Source organism: Anser brachyrhynchus (genome assembly GCF_964034855.1).
Source record: "Anser brachyrhynchus genome assembly, chromosome: Z".
Taxonomy (NCBI): Eukaryota; Metazoa; Chordata; class Aves; order Anseriformes; family Anatidae; genus Anser; species Anser brachyrhynchus.
Genome location: NC_137697.1, coordinates 56,509,089 through 56,534,823, shown reverse-complemented (window position 1 = coordinate 56,534,823; position 25,735 = coordinate 56,509,089). Strand labels below are relative to the sequence as shown.

General features: G+C 35.9%; 1 protein-coding gene across 16 annotated transcripts in view; it reads left to right on the top strand.

Annotated features, from left to right (window-relative positions):
• PAM (peptidylglycine alpha-amidating monooxygenase) overlaps nucleotides 1-25,735 on the top strand; it is a 140,846-nt gene that overhangs the window by 104,149 nt on the left and 10,962 nt on the right. For 12 of the 16 annotated variants that reach the window (XM_080572785.1, XM_080572797.1, XM_080572784.1 and 9 more), the window contains 5 exons: nucleotides 9,935-10,240; nucleotides 15,420-15,549; nucleotides 23,680-23,796; nucleotides 24,326-24,398; nucleotides 24,942-25,149. In XM_080572785.1, coding sequence (XP_080428911.1) covers nucleotides 9,935-10,240; nucleotides 15,420-15,549; nucleotides 23,680-23,796; nucleotides 24,326-24,398; nucleotides 24,942-25,149 — 834 coding nt within the window. The remainder of the gene's footprint in view (nucleotides 1-9,934; nucleotides 10,241-15,419; nucleotides 15,550-23,679; nucleotides 23,797-24,325; nucleotides 24,399-24,941; nucleotides 25,150-25,735) is intronic. The other 4 variants (XM_080572790.1, XM_080572788.1, XM_080572789.1 and 1 more) reach the window with 1 other exon arrangement.

The window sequence follows — 25,735 nt, the reverse complement described above, 5'->3', positions numbered from 1 at the left end:
TTGATTAGTTCTATTGGTGCTGAGCTGTTGCTTAGTAAACTCACTCTGAAGATAATACTTCAATGATTTTTCCATAACTGTGTTTTACCCTTGCATTTTATTTTTTTCTTCATCATTGATGCTGAAGCAACTTCATTTTACTCTTCTTATTTTAAGGTAATTGAAGTAAACATTGTTACTTCACTAAAATTCAAATAGTGATTACATTGCCCTGGAAATATTAGCAAATCCAGGGAGATAGATACATGATGATGATGGGGACAAATTTTGGTGTTACTAGTATTAAATTTAAGTATTTGCCTCAAAAGGGAAAAAGAATAAATGTCTGCGGTTTGATAATATCAGCTTGTTAATAATGTGCATGATTACCTGGACATAGTTTTAGCAGATTTGCTTCTACATGTAGCTGGTTTATATTACTGATACCTCCTGGAGTCACCATTGCTTTTACTCTAAAATCTTGATTCCATCATCTTCAATAAGAAGCATGTTAAGAAATGGTGTAAATAAATATACTGAAATAAGTAGTATTCATCACACAGTGAATCATCACTCAGCATGAAGACAAAGCTAAATCCCTCTGATGTTAAAATTAAAATGAACTTACATTAATGAAGCTGACCTCATTATATTGTTTCTGAAGCAACAATGTCATGGCCTGGTGAGGATAAACTGTTTGTAGAAAGTTATTTATTGCAGGAAATGCAGTTGATTTAAACACTTGTGCATATTTGAGTGTTTCCTGTTCCCTCTGAAGCATAAACTCTCCAGCACAAAAACATTTTTTTTTTTCATCAAGAGAAGTTTAATTAAATTAGATTCAACAAATACAGTACTGAAAAAACTATTATCTTTTCATAACATTTCCCACATCTTTAGATGTCTCATCTTTCCTTGTGGAAAAAAGGCCTAAATGTTTTTCATTGTTTGCTCAACATTATCCCTGCCATAGACTGTGGTATGGTATAATGCAGTGTAGGTTTGTTTTGATATGCAAGCAGTAAAGCTGCCTTACTATCAAGACAGCCAGTTGCTGCTATACCTGAAAGCTGTGTAGACACAATATCAGGAGTTGTTTCTTAATAACAGGAGGGAATATACAGATGATGGTGAACCAAACGTGCATTATTTAAACTGTTGGCTTGTGGCTTATAATTTGATAGCTCACTTTGTATGCATTAGATGTGATAATAAACTTTCCTTTGAAGCAGAAAAGGCAAATATTTTTTCTAGTAAAGCCAATATAATTATGCATAAACAGTTTGTATATTTCAAGGCTGGCTTGAACTGAAAATTCATTTGCAGCCTATAAAACAAAAATCAAAGTTGATTTTTTGTTTCAGAAGGGTATGTGCATACACATGTATGTGTTACTTGCACATGTACTGTTGACAAAAGAGAAGGGGTTTTCATCTTATTTCTAATATTAATGTTTACTGTGATACTGGGGAAAAAAAAAAAAAAACGTTTTTGCTTGTGTCTGGCTTAGGGAATTTAGAAATTAGTACCAAAAAATACCTCATATCATTTGCCTCTTACGATGGAATCTGAAGTGGAAGTCACGGAAGTCATTCATTTGCTTTCAGAATTGGTGAATTGTACTGGCAACACATTTGGATTTTTTTTTCTCATCCCCCATTATTTTATGATTACTATGGACACAGGCTATTCCAGGAGCTCGAATGGTGAAATTCAATACAAGAGAATTCAAAATCTCTCTTTCTGAATGTCCCAGACAGAATAACCCCTTTGCACATTTGAGTGTGTTAACTGAAATCCCATTAAAATGTCCTACATTTAAACTAATATTTAAAATGATGTCAAAAAAAAAAAAAAAAAAACAGATATTAGATTTTATAAAGCAGGTCTTTAAGTCTGTGATCATGGAATCTTACCTGGTGGTAAGATCGGTTGTACAGAAGAACACTCCACTGGATTTCATTGTTTTAGAGGTTACAAATTACGTAGTGAGTGAAACAGGACAGTGTAAAGAGAAGAACGACTTCGTGATCTAATGCAATTTCATGCTATGTCATAAAATGGTCTTTTATTCCAGACTTTCATCTGTGTCTGGAATCATCTGCTGAATGATTCTAGGCAGCTAGGTACCCCTGTGAAGTCTGATTTCCTGCCTTGTTTTGCTAGTCTTCGAAGACGGACAAAACAAACAATTGAATCTGTCTTTCATATGGACAGCTCCTGCTGAAACTCAGTGTAGTTATGGTTTGAATACGTGATGTGAAATACAATGTTAAGTATCATGTAAATCAGTTTTTGAGATGTTTCTAGGTGGACGCCCAAAATTAATGGACACTAAATGGCAATTCTGGCTGGAATCTCTAGCAAAATAGTAGTAATTATGGATCCTAATTTGATGGGCAGGCTATGATAATGAAGTAAGTCAGTGTGTTTCATAAACAGAAATAATAGAACAGAAATGTTAAGGAGAAGTCTTTCTGTTCAGTTAAACACTTGTTCAGGGATGCTTGGGATATTCTTTGAATGAGGTTAAATGTCATAAATAGGGACTGCCCATTGATAGTATAACGGCAATTCTTTGGAAAAATAGCATACATCAGGTAAGAAAAATTGACATCATAATCCATACAAAATGGGAGATGAATTAAGGTTATGTATAATTCTGGTATTTATTACCTGTTGGATGCCTAACTGATCTTTAAATCATTTTCAGTTGTCGTAAGCTATAATCTCACATGCATGTGTGCACATCCACACATGGATAAATATTTTTTCCCAACATTTTTGTGACTCTGCTGGAAATATTTTGCTAGGTTGTAGCAGAATCTGTGAGTTGAGAAGTTCACTGTGGAGTATTCTGCTGTTTACTTGTACATTTCTATGAAATTTGTCACAATAAAAATATAGTAAACAAGGCTCTTTATACCTGGGATAGAAATTTATGATTTAAATGAAAGGAGAATTTACAGCTTTCCTCTTTCTGTCTTATCTCTGTTTTGTTTCCTTCTTATAAGAATGAAAAAGGGAGGAAATGCCTATGATTTCCTAGCAGACATGGGGTGAAAGGAAAAACAAAGCAGAATCAGCATGCAAGCAGATCCTTGATTTTTTCAAGTCATGAAGTAGCATGTTTCTGTGATATTACATAATGATAGTGTCAAACTGTAAGATCTGAGGTATGTTTATGCCAACACATGTACTCATAAGTTACATTCCTTTCTAAAATAAAGTTGTCATAGTTCACCTTAAAAGTTTACTTTTTCTAGCTTGTGTGGTGTTTTAAGAAAAGGGAGGAGTTCAGTATGGTAGATGGCTTAAGATTCTTGAGGTTGATGGAGAAAAGATGAGGTTTGAAAGAGAAGACAAATTTATTTTCCAGTATTGATGTGGGATGGAATAGAATGGATATGTTTTAGATTAAGGCCAAGTATTAGAGAAACTCTATATGTTTTTAGCCCTGGAATGTTTCTTTGGTGCACAGACATTAGATGAGGTCCCTTAAATAGGGAATAGCAATAAAAGTGTCTGAATTAAAGCTTGGAAGACAATGCTACTAAGAGGTACTAAGAGCAATATTTACAGTTAGAGAAGTAGAATTACAAAGATTAAAAATTTGCTTGTTGTTCCAGCACTAAAAGATCCTGCTGGAAGTTGTAAATAAAAGATGAGCCTCGAATTAGGTTAGAATAGGGTTATTCATAATCTTTGCAAAAGCATTTTCAGCACAGTAGAAAAGGGAGCATCAGATGTAAGCAAAAAATGGCAATTGGTATGGTTTGGCTACGTAAGCAGGAGAAGAATATGACAAGCATGAAAAGAAACCATTTTAAGTTGTCTGTTTCGGTCTTCACTGTTTGACACGTGGTTTATGTTCTTGAATTGCAGAGGGGCTTCGCTTAGGTATTTTCTGTAATGCCGAAAAAAATATTTATTAAACAGTGAACAGCTGCAAAACCTGGTTATGGTATCATTAACGTGTCTGAAGAATTGAAAATAGGCATTGTGTTAGTCTAGGAAGAGTTCACAGAAATGAATGCTGTTTTCATAGTTGTTCAAATAAAACTGTTGCACAAATATAAAACTCTCTAAAAAGAATACATTTTTTTATTCTGTGCAAAATGTTTCTGTCTTGTAATTTGCATATCTTGAAGAATGATGATCATAGATTTTAAATAAAAATGACCAAATAACAAGGATACTTAGGGATCCTTAAGAATATATATATATCCTGGTAATAACAGGCAGAAATTTGCCTTGCTATGCTGATATGCTCGTGAAGTTGAGGAAGCACTGTTTTGTCTGGAGAATGAACTGTGACCGGCTTGGGGTTTGAATATCAAGTTCCAACTTGCTGGGGAAGAAACCCCCATCTGTACTAAAGAATAGTCCTTAAGTGAAGGTTCTTCTATGTTTTCTCTAACACTTATCTCTGTCTTTGCCAGTTACACAATCTTTCAACCTAGTGACTTTATAAACTGCATTTTGTTTATAAACAAAACATCTATATATTAAAATATTTTGATGGCTGAATTGAAAACAAAGGAAGCCAGATTTACGTTGGAATAGTAGTAAAAGCCCTTCTTAGGAACATGCAGACATAGAGGAAAACAGGAAATTATGTAACTGTCAACAAAAGCTAATGATACTATTTTTTAACCTTTGCTTCCACCATTTTTCCTCTCTAATCTGCATTAAAATGGCTTGAGAGCAGAGGCAATTCCAGTTTTTCAACCATGCCAGTTTGGCTGTGCCCTAAGTGCACATCACCTAGGGCACAGTGATGGGGACCAACAACCTTTAGAGTAACTTAACAGTTTTCATTTCCTCATAGCTATCCCTTTGTCCTCCTCCCCTTCATACCCCTTCATAAAGAAACACCCTTATTTAATAGTTTTTAGTTCTCAGGAATCTTTCCAACACTTCCATCAAAACAGCAGATTAAATCAGAACGGTAGGACTTGTGAAAAATATTAGACTAGAAAACATTTTGAAAATTGTTTTGGATTGTTATGTCAAACTGTGTCCAATGTCACTTACTCTAAATAAATAGACATCAGATTTTGCTCACTTCTGCACTTTCTATGCTTTTCTTCCCTCTTTTCTACCAGCAATGTTGTCTCATATATGTCTGTTAGAGCGGACTCACTAGCTTCATGTAGAAGCCAAAGAAAGCATGGTTAAACAGATACAGAAAATGAAACTTTTGCTTTAATAAATATTGATAAATATTTATTTGGAAGGCATTCAGTCATGAGGGCACAGTCATGAAGATGATAATGGCAGACAGATTTTGATTTCTTCATTGGTAAGATAGTTCTTCATCTAAAGAGTGCATTTCTCTGATACAACTATTGATATAGCACTTAGGCATTATTAGGCTGAGATTTAAGATGAGGCCATGTCATAGTTGGATTCCATACCATTTGGACCCTGATTTCATCACTTTCAAATAAAATAAAAAATAAAAAACAGTCACTATTTTTGCCAGACCAACAGGTTAAAGAGAAGCATTTTCCCGTAAGACAGAGACATGTATTTTCAGAATACACTAGATTTTATTCAGAGATAATTTGGAAAACTAAATCTAACTATGAAGTTTTGTCTCTTACTGCAATCATACTAGGCTGAAACACTGGAGTTCAGAAGGACCATCATACTGGCTCCATAACAAATCAGACATACTCAAAAAGAGGTGACTTTCAATGCAAGCATTCACACTCCAGTTAAAACTAACTGAACTGCAGCATCACACAAATGAACTTTGCAGTAGCAGTCCCTTGTCAATGTAGATAAGCCATAGATAGGCTTTTGCTCTCAATTCCTTCAATTCTGATCATTTCCTGGCAAGATATCATTCTGCCAAAAGTCTTGGTGTTTGAAAGGTTGTATTTTCTACCCGTCTCTTAGCTTGATCTTGCAGTACCATGGCCAGATACTTCATACAGACCAGAAATTGGTACTTCCAACTGCGTGATGGTGTGAAGCTTAAGAACCATGGACAGAAACTGTTCTCTGAAAGTTGGGAAGATTGCAACGTAGAGGTGAAAAAAAGGAGACTGGTTTTAGTCATGGGCAGTTCAACACTATCAGGATTCTACCCCAGACCATTGTGGTCAACATACTAAACTGTTGTATTGTCTTCAACTAATCCAGCTCTACACCAAGGTCGAGTCAGGTTCTGTAAAAGAATTTGACTAGCATTGGACTGCCATAGAACTTAGGTTAAACTAATAGGGCTATGCTTTTGTGTCTTTTCATTCTGGAGGTGTTGGTCCAGCTTTGCTTCCTCCAGAACAGAATTAACTCCAGCTATTTGTAGCCAATTATCTTATACTGTATTACGTAGAGGGAAGTGTCCTGATAGATTAAGTGCGTGTAAGTATCCTCTCCGAAACTCACCTAATCAGCCAGCATCCCTGAGACTGGACTGAGTACTGGAAGAAAATAAATTATTCATGCTAGATTTCAGTTATTTCAACAAAAGCAAGTGATTCATGCAACCGTGTTGTCTTCAAGTCATTCTAAAGGTCAGGTTGTCTCATCTCAAACAAAACCAAACAAGTAACACAGTACATCTTGCTGGTGTTCCTTTCACACTGAATATCTTCAGGTAAGCAGCATCCTTCAACTGTTCCAGCTATTACATAACATGTAAAGCTGCAGCATGACCTCTTGCTTTGACATTTTCTGGATATTACTTCACAGAGAGCCAACTGTTAATCAGAGACAACATGAGTCTACTCTTTGTAAGTTATGTGTAGTAGATTCTGAATAACTTCTTAAAATGATGCTGCTTACAAGTTTACTGGAGTCTGCCTGTGGTTTATAACCAAAGCTGAGAAATCCTGGTTCCAGATAGTATGGGACTGTAATTCAAATGTGTGGAGTTCAGGGATTGGTTGGTTACACTGAGCAATTAGGAATGTTCTGTAGGAATCTACACACATTTTTTCTGCTTTGTAAATACTGCGAGCAGTGTAAAGTTGCCAAGAAACTGACAGAAGACTTCAGCCTGCTGTTTGTGCCAAGCATATAGAACTGTTGGGCAAATACATTATAAGCCTCATGGATGTCTTTTGGAACTTTAGGTATAGGGATTTCATATTTATTTTGTCAAAGAAACACATTTACTTAGGCTAAAGTTCACAGGTTCTGAGCAGCTGCATTTCACACTGCCTTCACTCTGTGAGGCACACCCTTTTCCATACGTTCAAACAGTTCCTGAATATTCATATACTGTTGTGGTTACAACACTGCTCTTTACTGAAAGCCTTTCAGGACAAGCTCATTTTGGGAAATATCTCGTCTATAGCCACTGATAATGACCTGTTCAACCTCCCTCACTCAGTACTCCAGTACTTGAAAAGTGCTTGAAAATTCTTAACATCTCTTATGATCAGTACTGGGAGTAAACTACGTCTGATCAATCTGTTTGAAGTTGAGTCCCTGATTGGTAGTTCCTGTGAAGTCCACGGGAATTCTCCCTGAAATCACCTTGTTCTCTCAGTTTTCCCTGGGCTTTTGTTGTTTCTAAGTTAGATTCCTCTTTTCTTCTTAGTTTTTGTAATCCACTGTATCCTATCTCGCAGCAGTCCTTTTGTAGTAAGAAAAGCTAGTTTTAGACAGGTAAACTGAAACTTTTTTTTTTACTTTTTTTTTTTAAGAAAGAAAAAGCAACAAGCACAATCTATTTTAGAGGGTGAGTTAATTGTTCTGTGTCAAACAGTACACATCAGAGGTAGAATGCAGTATCTTTGGCAGAAGCAGGAAGCTGGAGAACTTGTTTAAAATGAATGAGCATATGAATTATGAGTTAGGAAGCTGAAATCTTTAGACAAACTGTCACATGTTCTTATTGCGACGAACAATTACAAGCAATTAATCTGTTGAACTGACTGTTGATATGGAACTAGGAAAGAGCGAACTGGTCAGAGAGCACTAAAGGTGCTTTAAAAAGGTCTGCAGTTTAAAACACCACCAGGCTTGCTCATTTGGGGGAGACATGTCATAATTACGTTAAGAACACTGCTTTTGCCATTCTAACCTCACCTTTGGAAATGATTGCATATAAAATAGTTTTCTCATCTGCAGATCTCAATCCGTGGATAAAACCAAAACACTTGTATTACAAACTGTTTAATTTCTAAAATGGCGCAAAAATATAGTTAAAGACCATGAAAACTATTTTAATATCAAATGTTTCTCAAGTAAAAATTCCAGATGTGTTCCTATATCAGCACCAATTCCTGGATGCTTTTAGTGACTACAAAACTTGATTAACATAATTATAAAATTTTATCAGAATATATATGGTTTGTATCCAAAGCTATTATTATGTTATACTTCTGGAACATCTGGGTTTGTTCTGAATCAGTAGCTGAACTAGCTGAATGATGGTATGAAGGTTATGAGGCATACTAGCTTCATAATTATATTCGAAGCAAAGACTTCTTATTTTTTTCATATAGCTTAACATTTTTTTCTCTTACTTAATTTGCTTTGCTCATTTAATTTCATTGAAATTAGCCCTGTTACTTCAATGGTTATTTTCTGACAGAAGTTTTCACCTGGAATATTCCATTTGCATGGGCAAGGAATGGAAGGCTACTCAAAGTCATTGAATGAGGACTGTTTATAAACATGACAGATCTTCCTAAGGACATTTCCAAAAGCCAAAATTTCTGGGCTGCACATCATGGTTTCTGATTTTGTGTGATTTTTTGCGTGAAAGCTTTATTACTTTTAGTTTGCTTGTCTAAATAGTGCTTAATATACCCTGAAATCGGTATGAGATAATACACATTTTTAATAATGAGTGATTTGTACTTAAAATAAAATAAGTACACTTATTTGAATTAAATCTAAATGTGAGCTGAATGTCTCTTTCTACTCCAACGGTGTAACTGCAGTTTGTAATAGTTTCAGGCAGCCAAGATACGGGGTTAGTAAATTCAAACAAGTTGGGTACCTGCTGGTTAGTAGGGCATATACTGTTAACCTGCTGGTTAGTAGGCATGTCATGTCACCACTTTATTGAATCCTGCAAAAAGAATTGAGAATGGACTTCATCAAAAACAGTTCAGGTGGCTTGAATATTTTTTGAGGCAAGTTGTACATACGGCATTTGCATACTTAATTTCAGGTTGTATCCTTTGAGCTGTTGTTCTGGAATTTACTGAAATGCTTATCAGTTTCTAAGAAATCTGTAGTGATGACCGTGTTAAGCAACTTGAGAAAATACTGTTCCCTGCATTGCCAGCTGATATCATGGCTGATGGCTGTTACTGTTTGTAGGGAGAGGAAGGGCTGAACCCAAACCAAATTATTACCTGAAAAATGTAGTGGACCACTCAGTGTTTCACTAGTCAGTCTTCTTTCAGCAGTATGCTATCTAGGATCCATTTGCAGTTGTAAAGGTTTGTTTTCTTTCAGCATAAGCTCCTTATGTGATGACAGATTTCAAAGGAATATATTTTGACATGCATCTATGTATACGATTGTCTTTATAAGTGAGTAAATTGATAAAACTGTGGAGTTTTTGCATCCCTATTATATAAAAACAGAATAATGCAGCAGTAGCCTGGCAAATCTAGATAATTGCATCATAAATATTCTTTCCTGAAATTATGCTCACCCTTTTTTTTTTTCCTCCTCAAGAACATCTGCACAGAGGTAATGATTTTTTGATGCCAAAATGTCAGGTAAAAGTGGATTCTTGTATGTAAATGAAGATTATGATGATTTGACATTATCTTTTTATACCACAGACTTGGCTCATTCAGTTCCTGAGACACAGTTCACTCTAATGCTACAACTGACAACTGTTTGAATAGTTACGTTACATTGTGGTTTGCTGAAGTTCTCTAAAACAATTTGATCTGTTATAATTGTTTTGTGTTTTTTGTTTGTTTGTTTTTTCCTTCCTTTCCTCTTATCTTTTCTCTTTTCTGTACAGGTGATTTCTATTCACTCCTTTCCAAGCTGCTAGGAGAAAGGGAAGATGTTGCTCATGTGCATAACCAAAACCCTACAGAAAAGGCAGAAACAGATCTTGTAGCTGAGATTGCTAATGTAGTCCAAAAGAAGGACCTTGCCAGAGAAATCACAAATCATGATGAGAGGGACAATACTATTCTTGTAAGAGACAGAATTCACAAATTTCACAGATTAGAGTCTACTTTGAGGCCACCAGAAAGCAGACATTTCTCTTTACAACATCCTAAGCATGGTGAGGGAAGCTGGGATAAAGAACATACAGGAGGTGGGTTAGGGGTTAATTTTATACAGTGAAATGCAATGTAAGAGCTGTGATCCACATTAGCAAAATCTGAAGGGAATATCAATCGATGCTTGGAAGTATTTTACATAACAGCTTTCCTAATTATGGAAATATTCTGCCTTTCTTTTATAGCTGTTTCAGTGGTTTCTTTTCCCCCTGTATGTGAAGAAAGAATGTATACCAATAGCACAATACCAGTACTGTTTGGAATATAGAGTATTTTTTCCACTCTCAAGACTTGTACTTAATGATCTGATATCAATTATAAAGCATATCAATTATAAAACAAGCTAAACACGAGGATGTAGAAGTCAGGGAAGAAGGATTTTTTTTAATACAATTAACAACTTTGAAATGATCACTGGGATAACCTGTGTATTTTATGAGCTTTCTGATTTACCTTGGTTTGTCAGACACAAGATTTTATGAGGTTTATTGCTGTAATCCTATCGGCTGTTTTTCTCTCATTCTGAAAGAGTCATGAAAAATTATTCAGAAGAAAAACATTGTGCATATTCATTTCAAATTGGCTTTGGCTATCCTAATATTCTTGGGCTGGCTGTTTTATTGTACTAGGACTATGATTCATTCCCTTCAGGTTTCTATGACAGCAGAAACCGTGGAAGTGTTGCGTTTGTTTTACTTGCATTTTCGTCTGTGTGATACTGATTGTGTTTAGTCTTGCTAATGTGGAAAGCCAGATAATACAGTATGTGATAAGTATCTCATAAAAAAAAAAGATATGTATGCATGAAAGTCATCTGTATGCATAAGCTGTAGCAACACATGCTTGCTTTTATGTTGCAACCAATCAGCTTGATGTTTCCAAGTACTGTTGTATACAAATACTCATCATATGTCATCCATTTGATTTTTATTTCTGTTCAAAATGTGAACATGTAGTATCTCTGTTTACATGAGATTCTGTTGCAGTATTCAAATACAGCTCAATTCTGGGCTTGCATTTAACATAGAGCCAAAGATGAGGACTTTCCAACATGCTATTATATTAGTTGGTTAAATGAGAACCTATCAAACTATTGGCACATAAGCAAAAAAAACAGGCGGGATGTTATCATGTGCCTGACAAGTGATAATCATAAAAAATTCCATAGGCAATGCTGGAATCAAATGATTGGAAGGGTAGTGTGTGTGTATTTATGGAAAAAAAAAAAGATTGTTAACCTCATAATAATCACATGCGATGAGTAGGGAGGAAAAAGGTTAAGAAAATTGTTTCTTTTTTAACTGATTCAGAAGAGGGAGTGTCAGTGAATTGAATAAATACCTAAGTTGCAACACCGTATGGCATGAATTCTGAATTGTTTGCTCTGCTACTTTAGTAGTTATATATTCATCTGGTTGGAGTTTGTTGGTGGTGTGATAATAAATGGACTTCGAAATGACTCAAGGCTAAGATACAGCAAAAAGCAAAACTGAAATGATCTTAGCATTCTTTTCCAATGTTTCTGATACTAACTACAGAAATTCTGAACTTCAGAAGCTATCAGCGCCATCTTTTGGCAAAAGAACTTTTATTGCAAAAAAAATCTTCAAGTATATGTTTAAATTCTGTTTGGGGACTTTACATATTAAAAGAACACAAACCTTCTTCTCTAACAGATTTTCATTTAAAGGAGGAAGGAGTGGAATGTAAAGTGGTTTTATGTTGTCTTGATTTAATTTTAAAAAATAATTGCACCCATCATAAAATTCTTTGTTAAATCGAATTAAAAAAAAAAAAAAGACTGTGACTTGTGTTAAATAACAGTATTAACTTCATTGAACTATTTAGCAATTACCAGAATTCCGAAAGTTTAATATTTTTAGTCTTACAAATCCTCATTTTTTTTTAACGTGTAACAGACCTGAAATAGCAAGCAAACAATACATTAAGATCATTATAAATATTGTGTTCATAACTTTATACTGCTTATAACCTTCCTGCACTGTGTTATATTACCACCCTGTCACTAGTCAAGAAAGTTGTTCAGCATCACTGCAACTGGTACAATTATACCTTCTAATTACAGCAAGCAGTATAATTTTCCAAGTTTTAAAACTCGTTTTATGGTGCTTATTTACATATGTCAAAATATAAATGACTACTCTGATGGCAGGGAGTAAATGCAGCATGAATAAAATTTGTAAAGTTAAGAACAAAAAAAAGCTGCTAGGGATTTTTGGACAGTAAGTTGCAATTTTACTAATAAATAGGGGCTTTAGTCTTTCACTTGTAGGAAGATTAAAATCTGAATTGCATGTTGTAATGCTATTTAATTCTTAAGAGTTTTATTGAATCAAATGAATTACTCTAAATTACAATATGGAAGATCTGATCCTTCAGTTTAGAAATCTCATTTACAACAAAAGCAATCATTGTATATCTATATACTAGAAAAAGTAACTTTAATTTGTTTTAATAGGGAAATGTAATTGTCTTTGGTTTAGTATGTAACTGGTCTATGGACTACTTAGTTCTGCAGGGAATTAATAACCAGTCTTAGATATATGAATATATGATATATAAATTTAGTAAGTAAGCTTTTGTAAAAAGTTAATTCCCTTAGGATATACCTTTGTAGAAGGACTTTCAGTGTGAAACCTGTAAATGGACAAGAAAAAATAACAGTAAACCAATTCTGAAAAACTGTAAGAAGATCCAAAGGTTGTGTAGAGGCTGGAGTTCTTGTGATTAGACTATATTTCACTGTTTATTTGATGTTTAGACTTGATGATTCTGAAGGGTGCTTCCGATCTAAATGATTCTATGATTTTATTGTTTTCATCTGTGAGAAATCTTTTTGTCCTTTAAAAGTAACTATAAAAATTGTGTATTTTGCATGCCTTTTTGGAAACTGAATTTTACAAAGGACAAAATACAGGCTTTCTGTATTGAGACTTTTAGCTTTTCTATCTTTTTTGGAAAAGTCTCAATGACCAAGGGGCACTGAAACATTAGATGTACGTAAGTTTTATGCAGGCTAACTTTGAGCAACTGATGAAGCAGACACTGGATTTCTGTCCTTTTATTCCTTTCAAAATCCTGGTGTCCTGGTACAGGTGAACATATCTGGTATTGCACCTGCTGCTACCAACTAAACAGTACAGAAGTACTGTGGTTTTTATGAATATGTGTAATTTTATTTTTATCAACAGTTCCTCTCTTAGTTTGGAACTTTTTTCACCTAAAACTGCTATAGTAAAATTTCTTGGTTTTGAATTTTCTGGTTCGTTTCTTATATTCACTGCAGGTAATGACTGTCTTAGGGTTGCATTAGCCAACAGAGTTTCTCTGTCACCTACTCATAGCTAGGCATCTAGAACTACAAAAATGAAATATCTCCTAGTCTGTGATAAGTTTTCAGCACTGTTTTTTTCTTTTCCCTGTGTAGATTGTAGAAAATAGTTTTCCCTCCACCACGTTTGCTTTTACTCCTTAGACTGCATCTCTTCCAAGTAAAAAGGAAGTGGGAGTTATGCTTACCAGAAAGCTGGGTTGCAGAGGTTGTGATGAAGCTCTTGGAGATTGTGTCCCGTTTTATTTTTCCTTTCATGAGAATAACACTTCCAGATGAAGCCTGTTGTATTCCTTGGGTAATTTGTGTTGAGAACTTGTTTCAAAGCACTGATCTTTCAGCAGTTTGTGAATGGAGATCTGTATTACATGTGGCTAGGTTGTACCCCAATGATTGGTTTTGAGGATCACAGCAAAATACACAAACTTTGGGTTGAATTGAAATTTGCAAAACTGAAAATTGCAAAAATGATGCTATCAAACACTTTGAATACTACTGGAACAGTTCCAGTTTCAGATAACTGCAAAAAACCTCTTTTCTGTTCACCTTCAGTTTGTCCATGTGTACCTACATACAACGCTTGTACCTTAGAAATATCCGAATTATGTTGAATAAATTCACATCTGAAAGAAAGGAGTGATGGATTTTCTAACATGCAGAAAGCTTCTTAACAGGTTTTGTTTTCTTTTTTCTTTTATCAGATTTAGTAACATTTTTCTTGTGGTTGTATTTTTTATTTTGGGGAATATAGTTCGATTATCTCTCAATAATGGAAGAGCAATCCAGACCAACCTCTTTCAAATTGCATACTAAGCAGTCTGTTTGTAAGAAATTAATCCCTGTAGCCAACATCCTGCTACTTTTCCAAGTTTCAGACATCTCTGTTCATGCATTTAATCATTGTAAGTCTATTTTTAAATAAAGCAAAGATTGAAGCAAACTTCTTTTTATGTCTTATTTTAATCTTTTTTGAATCTTAATTTGCAGCTATATTTTTCTCCTTTCGTTGAGGAGTTTTACAATTTAAGACAAAAACAGAAAGTATCCATTTTTTTTAGTAGTGGTTCCCTTGCTAAATCCTGTATTTTTTGTTTAGTGTGAAAATCAGATTTGTATTATTCAAAAACTGCACAGCACATGTTCTTAGAAAGTGCCCTAACATATAAACAGTGACAGATACTTTACCCTCCTTCATTTCTTTCATCAGATTTAGATATGTATTTCCTATTCACTCCTGTAATCTTTGGATTAGGATACAAACACTAACTAGAGCTAATTAATGTATATGTTGGGTTTAAGAAATGTCATAGGCACACTTCACAAAACTACTGTTTTATTTGTTTCTCTTTTCTGTTTATTTTGCTCTTTATCTTGCTCTCTGAGTTGTTGTTTTTTTCGTGTTAAAAGCTTTTTTGAAAAAAGTTGTGAATCAGCCACTTCAGATGTATAGATGGTCTAGTGCTTCCTATTCTTTTGTTATGCTTTTTAAATAAAATACTGATAGGTTATTATTTAAATTTGCTTGCTTATTTTGGATAGTACTTGTATATTTCTGTAATTAACCAATATTAGAAAGTATTAACAAAGGTCTGAAGTTTCTGTCATCCTACATATAGCAGGATACCAGTGTTTGTGCATGCTTTACTGTAATAAAACTATGCTTGGAATTAAATTGCAATGCATTCATGGAAATTCTGCATGCAAGAGAATGTCCATACAATCCCCAGTATTCCATGCAAAAAGCCAGTTAACCAGTTTTATGTTTTTTTGTTTTTTTTTTTTTTTTTTTTGTGGGTGTTTTATTAGTATAAATGTGCTACATTAATGTCTGCCCTTTTTTTATTGTTTGTTTCTTTGGTCAGATTTCCACATAGAAGAGGCTGTGGAGTGGCCTGGGTTAGACCTCAAGCTGGGCCAAGTTTCTGGGTTGGCTCTGGACCTTGAAAATAACTTAGTTGTCTTCCACAGAGGTGATCATGTTTGGGATGAAAAGTAAGTAGATATTTTGCAGAATGGCTTGTTAAAGGTCAATTTGGTGTATGTAGTTTGTGTATCTTCTCAAAGAAACAAAATAGATTGCAGTTCCTGTTCTGTTTAAGATTCAGCTCTTTGGCTGAAAGTGCTTTCAGGAAACTCAGAATGGAAGTGGTTACTGACATTTTCAGGACTATAGGGTTACTAGATCTTTAGACAGTAAGAATATGTCTCCAGAGAAAAATAATATTCTACATTATGTCCCCAAACTTATCCCTGCTTGTCCATGTCTTTGGCTGGACTTATAGGTCTGGGAGAATGCTGTTTTAGTAAGGTATATTAATACCTGGGTTTAAGACTTGCAAAGCTAGCTTCAGTGCTGGAAAAAAAAAAAAAAAAGGATGGGAGGGTGGGGTGTAGAGCATTCATTCAAAACAGACTTTCACCATTAAAAACTAGTGTCATCACAATAAAAAAAATCTAAATTTTATTCTGGCCATTTATTATTTTAAAAACAGAACATTCCAAATATAGTCTTTATTTATATAATGTCATTATGTCTTTAAGCTTTTAAACAGTATATCTAACCATTTAGTTGCAAAAAAAAATCCCTTAAACTGCAACAGAACACTGGGAGTAATTAATACTAGTTTATAACAGAATATTACATAGTACTCTTTGTAAATGTGCTTTTTAAATCTTCTTTCTAAGTATCTGTTCATGATACTTAGAAGGCTAAACAGTACGGTGTGTTTTTTCCAACTCTTGATGAATTTATTTTAAAATATTTTCTGAAAATTAGAGGAGACAGCTTTCTCAGCCTTATAGTAAAATGATGCTTAGAGTACTCTTCTATGGAGAAAAATCAATTGTTTTTTTGGCTAAATAACATAATGTAGAAGATAAGGCAATCATTTAAGTTTCTTGTGCATGGTATCAGTGATCTCTCCAGCTCAAGTGAAGTGTAGACTATCAAACTTGAAAGGATGGCGCATGCTGCAACATGTATTACTCAATCTTCAACTAAAAGCTGGTATTGATTTGTTTTTTCTCATCCTCCTACAGATGAATATAAATTTTCTTCTTTGTGTCATTGAAGAAAGTATTGAAAAAACATTTGAAAATAAACCAGCAGCTTTGTTAATTTCTCACATCTGAAACATATCTTTTGGGGGGATTCTGACAACAGAGGTATACCCACAGCCCAGAGCACAAAACTGGAATTTGAGACCAAGCAGTATTTAGGAAGTCTACAGAGGTTAAACTTAAACTTTAAATTTGATGGATGAGCTATTAGATCGATAAGGAATTGGCTGGGTGGCCTCATCCAAAGAGTTAGTCTGTAGCTCAGTGTCCAAACTGAAACCAGTAATCAGTGGTGTCCCTCAACAGTCCATACTGAGACCAATAGTATTTAATATCTTAATTAATGACACAGGTACCCTCAGCAAGTTTGCGGTTGACACCAAACTGAGTGGTGCTGTTGACCCTTTACTGGGGAAGGGATGCCATCCAGTCGTACCTGGATAGGCTTGAGAGGTGGGCCCATGTGAACCTCGTGAGGTTCAACGTGGCCAAGTGCAAGGTGCTGCACCTGGGTCAGGGCAATCAATATGGGCTGGGTGATGAAGTGATTGAGTGCAGCCCTGCAGAGAAGGACCTTGGGATACTGGTAGATGAAAAATTGGATATGAGCTGGCAATATACACTTGCAGCCCAGAAATCCAGCTGTATCCTGATGGGCTGCACCAAAAGGACTGTGGCCAGCTCTGGGCTCCCCAGCACGAGAAGGACATGGACCTGTTAGGGCAAGTCCAGAGGAAGCTGTAGGGACATTCAGAGGGCTGAAGCACCTCTCCTGTGCACAGAGGCTTAGAGAGTTGGGGTTGTTCAGCCTGGAGAAGAGAATGCTCTAGTGAGACAATATAACCATCGTCCAGTGTATAAAAGCAGTTTATAAGAAGGAGAAAGGCTTTTAACCAGAGCCTGTAGTCACAGGGCCATGGGAAGTGGTTTTAAGCTGAAAGAAGGTAGATTTAGATCAGATATTAGGTAGAAAGTTCTTACTTTGAGGGTGGCGAGGCACTGGCACAGGTTGCCCAGGGAAGCTGTGGATGCCCCAGCCCTGGAGGTGTTCACGGCCAGGCTGGATGGGGCTTTGAGCAGCCTGGTCTGGTGGGAGGTGTCCCTGCCCATGGCAGGGGGTTGGTAGGGGATGGTCTTTAAGGTCCCTTCCAAACCATTCTATGAGTCTGTGATTCTAAACAAAACAAAAACTTCTAATGGTGTGGGTGCAGAGGATCAGAGTGTGGTCTGAAATCTAGAAATTGATGTACCCAATACCTGTGCTGGGTCACGCTAAAGATTCACTTAATTCAGTCCAGTCCTGGACAACAACAGATGCTCATACTCTTGAGTATTTGAAGCCTGCAACTAAGGGACTTCCCAGAAGAAAAAAAAAAAAAAAATACTACATATAACCTACATATGTTTATAATCTCTAGAGAGTTTCCCCATCAATAAATGTGCCAGGTTATTTATGGTTTTGGAATTTGGAACCCATGTAAAACCTTTATACCCTTACCAGTGAATTCTGCAGTTTGACTGTTGCACAAAGTGTGGGAAAGTCGTTGTCTTAAAACTATTGCACCTGCTACCTCATCACTCATTTTATGGTCATCGGTTTGCTTCTGCCAACAATACACTATCATTTCCAATTTATCTTCTCCTGACACTCATAATTTCTTTGTGCTTCTTTAATATCCCTATCAGTTCCCTCATTTCCAGTGAGGTATTTCCATGAGAGTCCCAGTGTATTTGGTCCCTTTTGTATCAAAATAATTCATCATTATTACTGTCATCTCTGTATCTTCTTATAGTTCTTACTTCCTAAGAGGGGGGAAAGGAAGTATGCTTCAGGGTTATGTGTTTAAAGCACCTTCTGTCTTCCATCCTTTGTTCCTTCTGAATAATGTATAACATTGTATTCACTCTTGTCTGCCACTGAGTAGTCAGCCTTGAGTTAGCACCCTAGAGCTAACACCTAAGAGACAGTTTCTTTCTCTCATTTGTTAGTTAGCACACTTCAGAAAATACTCAGGATAAGTGTTTCCATATGGTAATGGTAAAATATCACATGTTAATCTGCACGTGAGTTTAGTGTGGAGGCTCACCATATTTGCCATCACGCAGGGATTGAAGTTGGAAAAAAGTAAAACTTCCTGACTGAATATATCTATGTGTAGAGTCCTTATTCACTTAAGGATTCACTTGTTTTGTTCACAAGTGTTGTTTTATTCCTCCTCTTGTGGAACATAGTTGATCAGTTTATAGGAAATTTATTTCTCTTCTATGAAGAAAGGCTGAGAGAGCTGGGGCTGTTCAGTGTAGAGAAGGCTCTGGGATGACCTTGTGGCACATTTTCAATACTTAGAGGGGGCTTGTAAAAAGGATGGAGAGTGACTTTTTGCTCAGTCAGATAATGACAGGACAAGGGGGAATGGTTTTAAACTAAACGAGTGGAGATTTTGATTAGATGTTAGGAGGAAATTATTCACTGAGAGGGTGGTGAGGCACTGGCACAGGTTGCCCAGAGAGGCTGTGGATGCCCCATCCCTGGAGGTGTCCCAGGCCAGGCTGGATGGGGCTCTGGGCAACCTGGTCTAGTGGATAGCATCCGTGCCCATGGCAGGGGGTTAGAGCTGGATGGTCTTTGAGGTCCCTTCCAACCCTTCCAAACCTAGTGCTGTTAGGAGCCCTTAAAATAGATAAGCTAAAACTTCTGTGGGCCTGTATATAGAGTAGAGTGACTTTAAAACAATGTATGTGGAAAACATGACTGAAGCTAAATATTTGTTCCAAATCTTGTTGCACAGGAAATATGCATACTTTTGTGTGCTCAGCCAGTGAGCCTCCCTTTCAATTTTCATTTATTTCATGCACATATGAAATAGTTTGGGGACTGTTTCATGGGCTGTGCTGAAAAAAAAAAAAAAAAAGTGATGTATCTGTTCTTATTTTTCATTAAGAAGGAATAGAAAAAGATTATTTTGAAAGGGAATTATCATGGCTTTTATATGTAGAAGAGGGATAAGAAGTTGTCAGGCTTGTAAGTTAATGTTTATCATTAGCAGTAAATACACAAGTAACGGAGTATAATATTCCTCGGCAAAACATAAACATGAATCGAGCCTGAAAGCCCAGAATTTATTTTCTCTGTTACAGTGCTTCTGTCACAGCACAGAAACAAATTAAAAATAAAATAAAATAAAATTATCTGTGCTATTAGGCACTGTACAAATGTTTCCAATGCATTATTAATATATGCCATAAAAGCTGGATTCTCATTCAACTAAATATAGCTGGATGAATGGTCTGTGCTCCTGTAAGGCAACTTCAGTCTGCTTTAGAGAGCAAAAACAGTTACAAAATGACAAGCCCTGTAATATAGTAGCAGCTTTTCAGTGGCTCTAACATTCCTTCTGGGCATGGTTAAAAAAAAAAAAAAAAAAAAAAGCTCCTTTAATGAGTCATCTTCTTTTACCACATGCTGTTGTCAGTTTTATGTCTTTCATGCCATATGCAGTGTGTGCTATTCAAAATGTAAATGTTTATATATATATATATATATATATACACGTGTATATATGAACTATTCAGCTGGCTGAGCAATGAATCAGCTGGAAGTTCTTTTGGAATTTGTGATGAAAAATGATTGACCATGTGTGCAACTTATAAAAAACATAATACAGAATATATAATGCATTCTTGAACATCTGTTATTGCATTCTTAACAAGCTAGGTAGGTTAATTTAGGCTGAGCACGATGCCACAGTGGTGATGGATTGTTGATTGAGAGTAGAGCTCAGGGTTGTACTTTCAAGGTTTATGAGATCAGGTGGCCTGTCTAGATTTTAATATGAAACACACCAGAAGAAAATCAGATGTAGCAATAAATTATTTGCATTAGTGTAAAGTGGCCAGCTGAAGTAGAAAAACAGCTATGAAATTGTATTGGAGCTTGAAATTAGAAGTTGTGACAGATGCAGCATGTTTCAGTTGTCCTTTAACATGAAACTGCAGAACCTCTTAGAAAGCCATGCTGAGAGCAGAGTAATATGACATATAACAGTAAGGTTTTAATTCTTTTCTTGGTCTGCTTTTGCTTCTTTTAAGCTAGCAGGAGTCAGCATAGTCTGTGTCCTCATTTATCAAATGAAACGAAGCACAGAGTAGCTTGGAAAATGTTCATAAGCCCTGGAAAGGAAAGAATGACTCTGTAGCATACTAGTCTTACTGCTAGAAAAGGATATTTATCAGGGAGAAGACACATGAAAGATCAGTCCCATAACCTCATTTCAAAGTTCACTAGGCTTCCTTTGCTGAAAATACCATGCAATCTCATACTTATGCTGAAAGTACTCGGTTCCCTGCAGAGGTGGGTAGTTGTTAACAGGAAATGCTTAGAAGTCTGGACAGGACAGTTACTACGATCAGGAATAATAATAAGGAAAAACAATCAGTTTTAAAGCTGTCTACCTAGTCAGTTCTGCAGAGAGAGAGAATCTTGTCTTCTTCTTGTTGTTGCCGTTGCTGTTTCTGTACGATAGCTACCCTCACTAAGATTCTCATCTGTGATTAGCTATGCTGATTAATAATAATAGTCTTTACAGAGCTTGAGCCTAGAAAGGTTTTCACCCATATCCATTAACATAAGGTAAACTAAAACATTTTTAGCAAAGATAAATAGCTAGCAAGCAAGCATTCATCATGCAGCTGTGGAAAGGAGAAAAATCATCCATGTGTTGGAATAAAATACTTGACCCCAAGCCCAGTTATTTGCATGCATACATAAAGGTGTACCATAAGCCAAGCACCTCAGAAACTTCTGTTCTGCTGCCAAACATTCGTTCAGTCTGTCCAGCTTTGGTCTTCTGGTTGTGGTCATCTGTACCTTAGGAGTATTAGATTCCTGGGCCCCTGTCATTTACTGAAATCAAGCATTGTGGGTTGGGGCTTTTTTATTTTTTAATTTTGTGGGAGCTTTTGTTATTGGCTCCTTTGTTCGTTTGGTTTTGTTTTTAAAGAAAATGCTCAAAAAGAAGAGAACTTGCCTTAGAATATAACTTTCAATAATGATAAAAACCAAAATCTACTGGGCCATCATTAAATAAGCAAATAAATATCAGTAGGGCATTGTGTGCCAGTAGTCTTACCCTTGTTAGCTACGTGCGAGCAATATGCCCACCCCACCAAGAAAGCCAACGTTATTCTTGGCTGCACTAGGCAGAGTACTGCCTGCAGATCGAGAGGGGTGAGGTGGCCCTTCTCCTCCACGCAGTGCTGGTGAGGCCACACCTGGCGTACTGTGCATGATGGTGATGAAGGGACTGGAGTACCTCTCCTGTGAGGAGGGGCTGCGACAGTTCAGCCTGGAGGAGGCTCAGCCATTGATGTGTACAAACACCTGAAGGGAGGGTGCAGAGAGGATGGAGACAGGCTCTTTTCAGTGGTGCCCTGTGCCAGGACAAAAGGCAGTGGGCACAGACAGGAACACAGGTTACCTCTGAACATCAGGAGCACTGCCTTGCTGTATGGGTGACTGCGCAGTGGCACAGGCTGCCCAGAGAGCCTGGGGCTCTCCCTCCTTGGAGATCTTCAGAAGCCATTTGGACATGGTCCTGGGCAACCTGCTGGTCCTGTGGGAGCAGGGGGTATCACCAGATGACCTCCAGAGGTCCCTGCCAATGTCAGCTATTCTGTGTGTCTCGTTGTAGCATCACAGCAGAGTGTTCAGGGGGGCTCAGTAGAGAGATTTAGTAACGCCTTGTGCATAACCATTCACAGTGAAAAGGGTATATTGATTACTGTCAGAGGTTGAAGAAGTAGGCACAGATAGTTACCATATATAAAGATAATATCTAAACACTATTTCTAATTGTAGCCTATGGAGAAATTAGAACACATTCTCTCAGACTCTTCTGGTTATATATGAAACTAGTAGTGCCTTTCCGCATTGAAAATTCTAGACATATAAATATTTAATGTTATGGAGAGGCTGGGCTACCAGCACTGTACCATATAAAGTTTTAATAGCTTTATTCATAGCCTGGTCTGTGACTATAAAGCATGTTCCTGTTTACCAAGTTGCATCAGTCATAGCTGGATTTATCTTAGGGGGATTAATAAACAGCTTTAAAAATATACGACAGGAAGGAAGAGTATGTCATGCGTTCATGTGTTTTTTGTCCATAATCAAATACCCTTTTCTAACATTTAGGCTTAAATTTTGTTCAAAATGTTTTATGTGCTCTATTCACCTTCACTGAAGGCTGAACACATTTCAACAGGTTACAGTAATAGCCAGCTTCTCTGTATGGGTACAGATGACTAATCTTCTATCCTTCATTAAGTGCATGATAATTTTACATCTGGCAAGTGTCTTCTAGAAGGTTAAGCAATGCTCGTTCTTTATGTCTGAATTATACAATAACATGTTTAAATGTTTTTATTAATATATTCCATGTACCTTGAAAATTATATGTGGAGTTGTGGGGTTAAGAGAAACACATCTCATATCCTATAGTCTCCTGCAAGGGCACTCTGGAAAGGATAAGTACCTTAAGATCTGAATGTTACAGTAGCAGGTTCTGGCAAAATAACAAATTATGTTTGAAAAGAAAACAAACAACATAAAAGCACGAACACAGCCTACCTTAGTACAAAGTATACAAGTTCATATAGGTAATTATGCCCTGGTGATTAGCTATGTTAAGCTAAATTGTTTGATTTCCCACCTCAAATTTGCCACAGCAAATAAAAAAGCAACAACTAAAAAATATATATATTTGTTTGCTTGCTTGCTTTAGGATTGTCTTAATTATTGCTGTGTTGATTTGGTACTCCTTTAGTTAGGAAGTCATAACCTCAGTAGGAAATGCAGACATCCCAACATTAGAACTCTTACGATCATACAATATTACAAGGCTTATTTAAAAACAAAACAAAACAAAAGGTGCTAGTAACCCACACTGGAATTAAACTGGAATTAACTGGAATTAAATATAAAACCTGTCTTTGAGTTGCATGTGTAGTGGTCATCATTGGACTGTTCTAATGCTGTCTTTGTATTACAATATTTTTGTGTAGTTCTTTTGACAGCAAATTTGTTTATCAGCAAAGAGGACTTGGACCAATTGAACAGAACACAATTCTTGTCCTGAATCCAAGTACTGCAAAACTGCTGCATTCCACAGGCAAAAGTCTGTAAGTTTTTTGTTTTTCTTTTTTTTGTTGTTGTTGTTTTTATTAATAAAAATATTAGCATTTCTGCATATTTTAGCCTCAAAAGTCACCAACCCATTTTCACATATCTGGTTTGTATTACATTATGTGATCTTGTGTTTATTTGAACAACAAAAAAAAAAAAAAGCCCAGCAAATAATAATTATAATCATTTCCAACTTTACTACATCTATTTTCTGGTAATTCGTATAATTTCATCTACCAGCCAGATTAACAGAAATGCAGAGCTGAAGACTATTGTATATTTTCTTTAAAGATACCAAATGTTAGCCTGAGTGAGAAAGCAGAGATCAAGTGAATTCTGGATTTGAGACACTCTTGTCAAGGAAATTCTTTAGTTACAGTGTATATATTTTGTGAAGTATTAACAGGTTGTTAATTTTTGAGCATTTCTTGATCTGTAGATAAAAAATGAAATCTTTAGATCTAATTTATATCATTCTTCCTGAAAGATGTCTCTAATTTGCTTCTTCCACATTTGTGCTTGCAGATTTTATTTACCACATGGTTTGAGTATAGATAAGAATGGTAACTACTGGGTCACTGACGTAGCTCTCCATCAGGTATGCTTTTGAACCCTTAACACAAGGACCTTAGTGTTGTGCCATTTTTGTTGTGCCATTCTAGAGATTTATGTAAACTTACGATTATGATGTAAACTATTTATGTAGGCTTGTTAAGACAAACATTAAGAATACACCTATGGAAATTGACCCCTATAGCCTTCATGGAATATAGTTGTGTAGAATAATTTGAGCAAAGTATTCAGAACTAAAAGTACCTGTTTTAAAATAGTGATTCTTTTGAAAGAGAGCAGATTTTTCTGCTACATCTTTGCTTATCAATTTTCCTATGCACTCAAGCTCAGAATATGAAACTAATTTGTTTGCTGTAATCATAGGAAATTATATTTTATGCAGAAATTTCCCACAATCAGAATGGTTATAAAACTGGTAATAGATGTCATAGTCAAGATATTAAGGTTGTGTTTAGTGTATGCATTTATTTTATACAGAGTAATAGATATCCTTTTCATAGGCAGACATCCGTCTTATATTTCACCCTCCATAATTGAAACCTCTTATCTTTCGCTATTGATTTAAAAGGTTTTCAAACTGGGAGCAGATGCGAAAGAACCACTACTGACCCTAGGAGTAGCTTTGCAACCAGGCAGTGACAAAAATCATTTCTGTCAACCAACTGATGTGGCTGTGGATCCAATCACCGGCAGCGTTTATGTATCTGACGGTTACTGTAACAGCCGAATCATCCAGTTCTCTCCGAACGGATTGTACATCATGCAGTGGGGAGAAGGTCAGAGCTCACTGATACTCTGCTATCATGAATTCATGTTATCATCAGCTGTGAGATTGTCGATACTGTTATTAGTGTGATTTATAAACGTCTATTACAGTAATACTATGAAGGCCCCAGTTCAATTTTGCCCTTCTTATTAAATTCCAGATTTTTCTCTAATGTTTATACAGCTAGTTGTAGTGGGTATTTATATATTCTCTAAAAAAAATAAAAAATAAGAGTCTGTTAGCATGCATTCAGCACAAGTATCAGCACGTCCTTTCTTAGCAATAAAATATTTAGATTTTCAAAAGTAATAATTTTTTTTCTAAAAGTGTGGTCAAATGGTATAAGCCTTTATCGTTTTTCTTAGATTTATGTCATGATCCCATCTATTTTAGGTTTTGTGAATAATTACATTTCTCTCTGACTCAAATTTATGTTATCAGGGATTATGCTATTGTAGAGAAATAGCTCATTCACAAATTCAAGTTTTACAAAGATAAAGCAAAAGTCTACAATAGTTTACCTAAATGAGTAAAACTGTTAGGAGAAGAACAAAAACTTTTCTCAATATTATGCTGCATTATGTGAAATGCTGCTA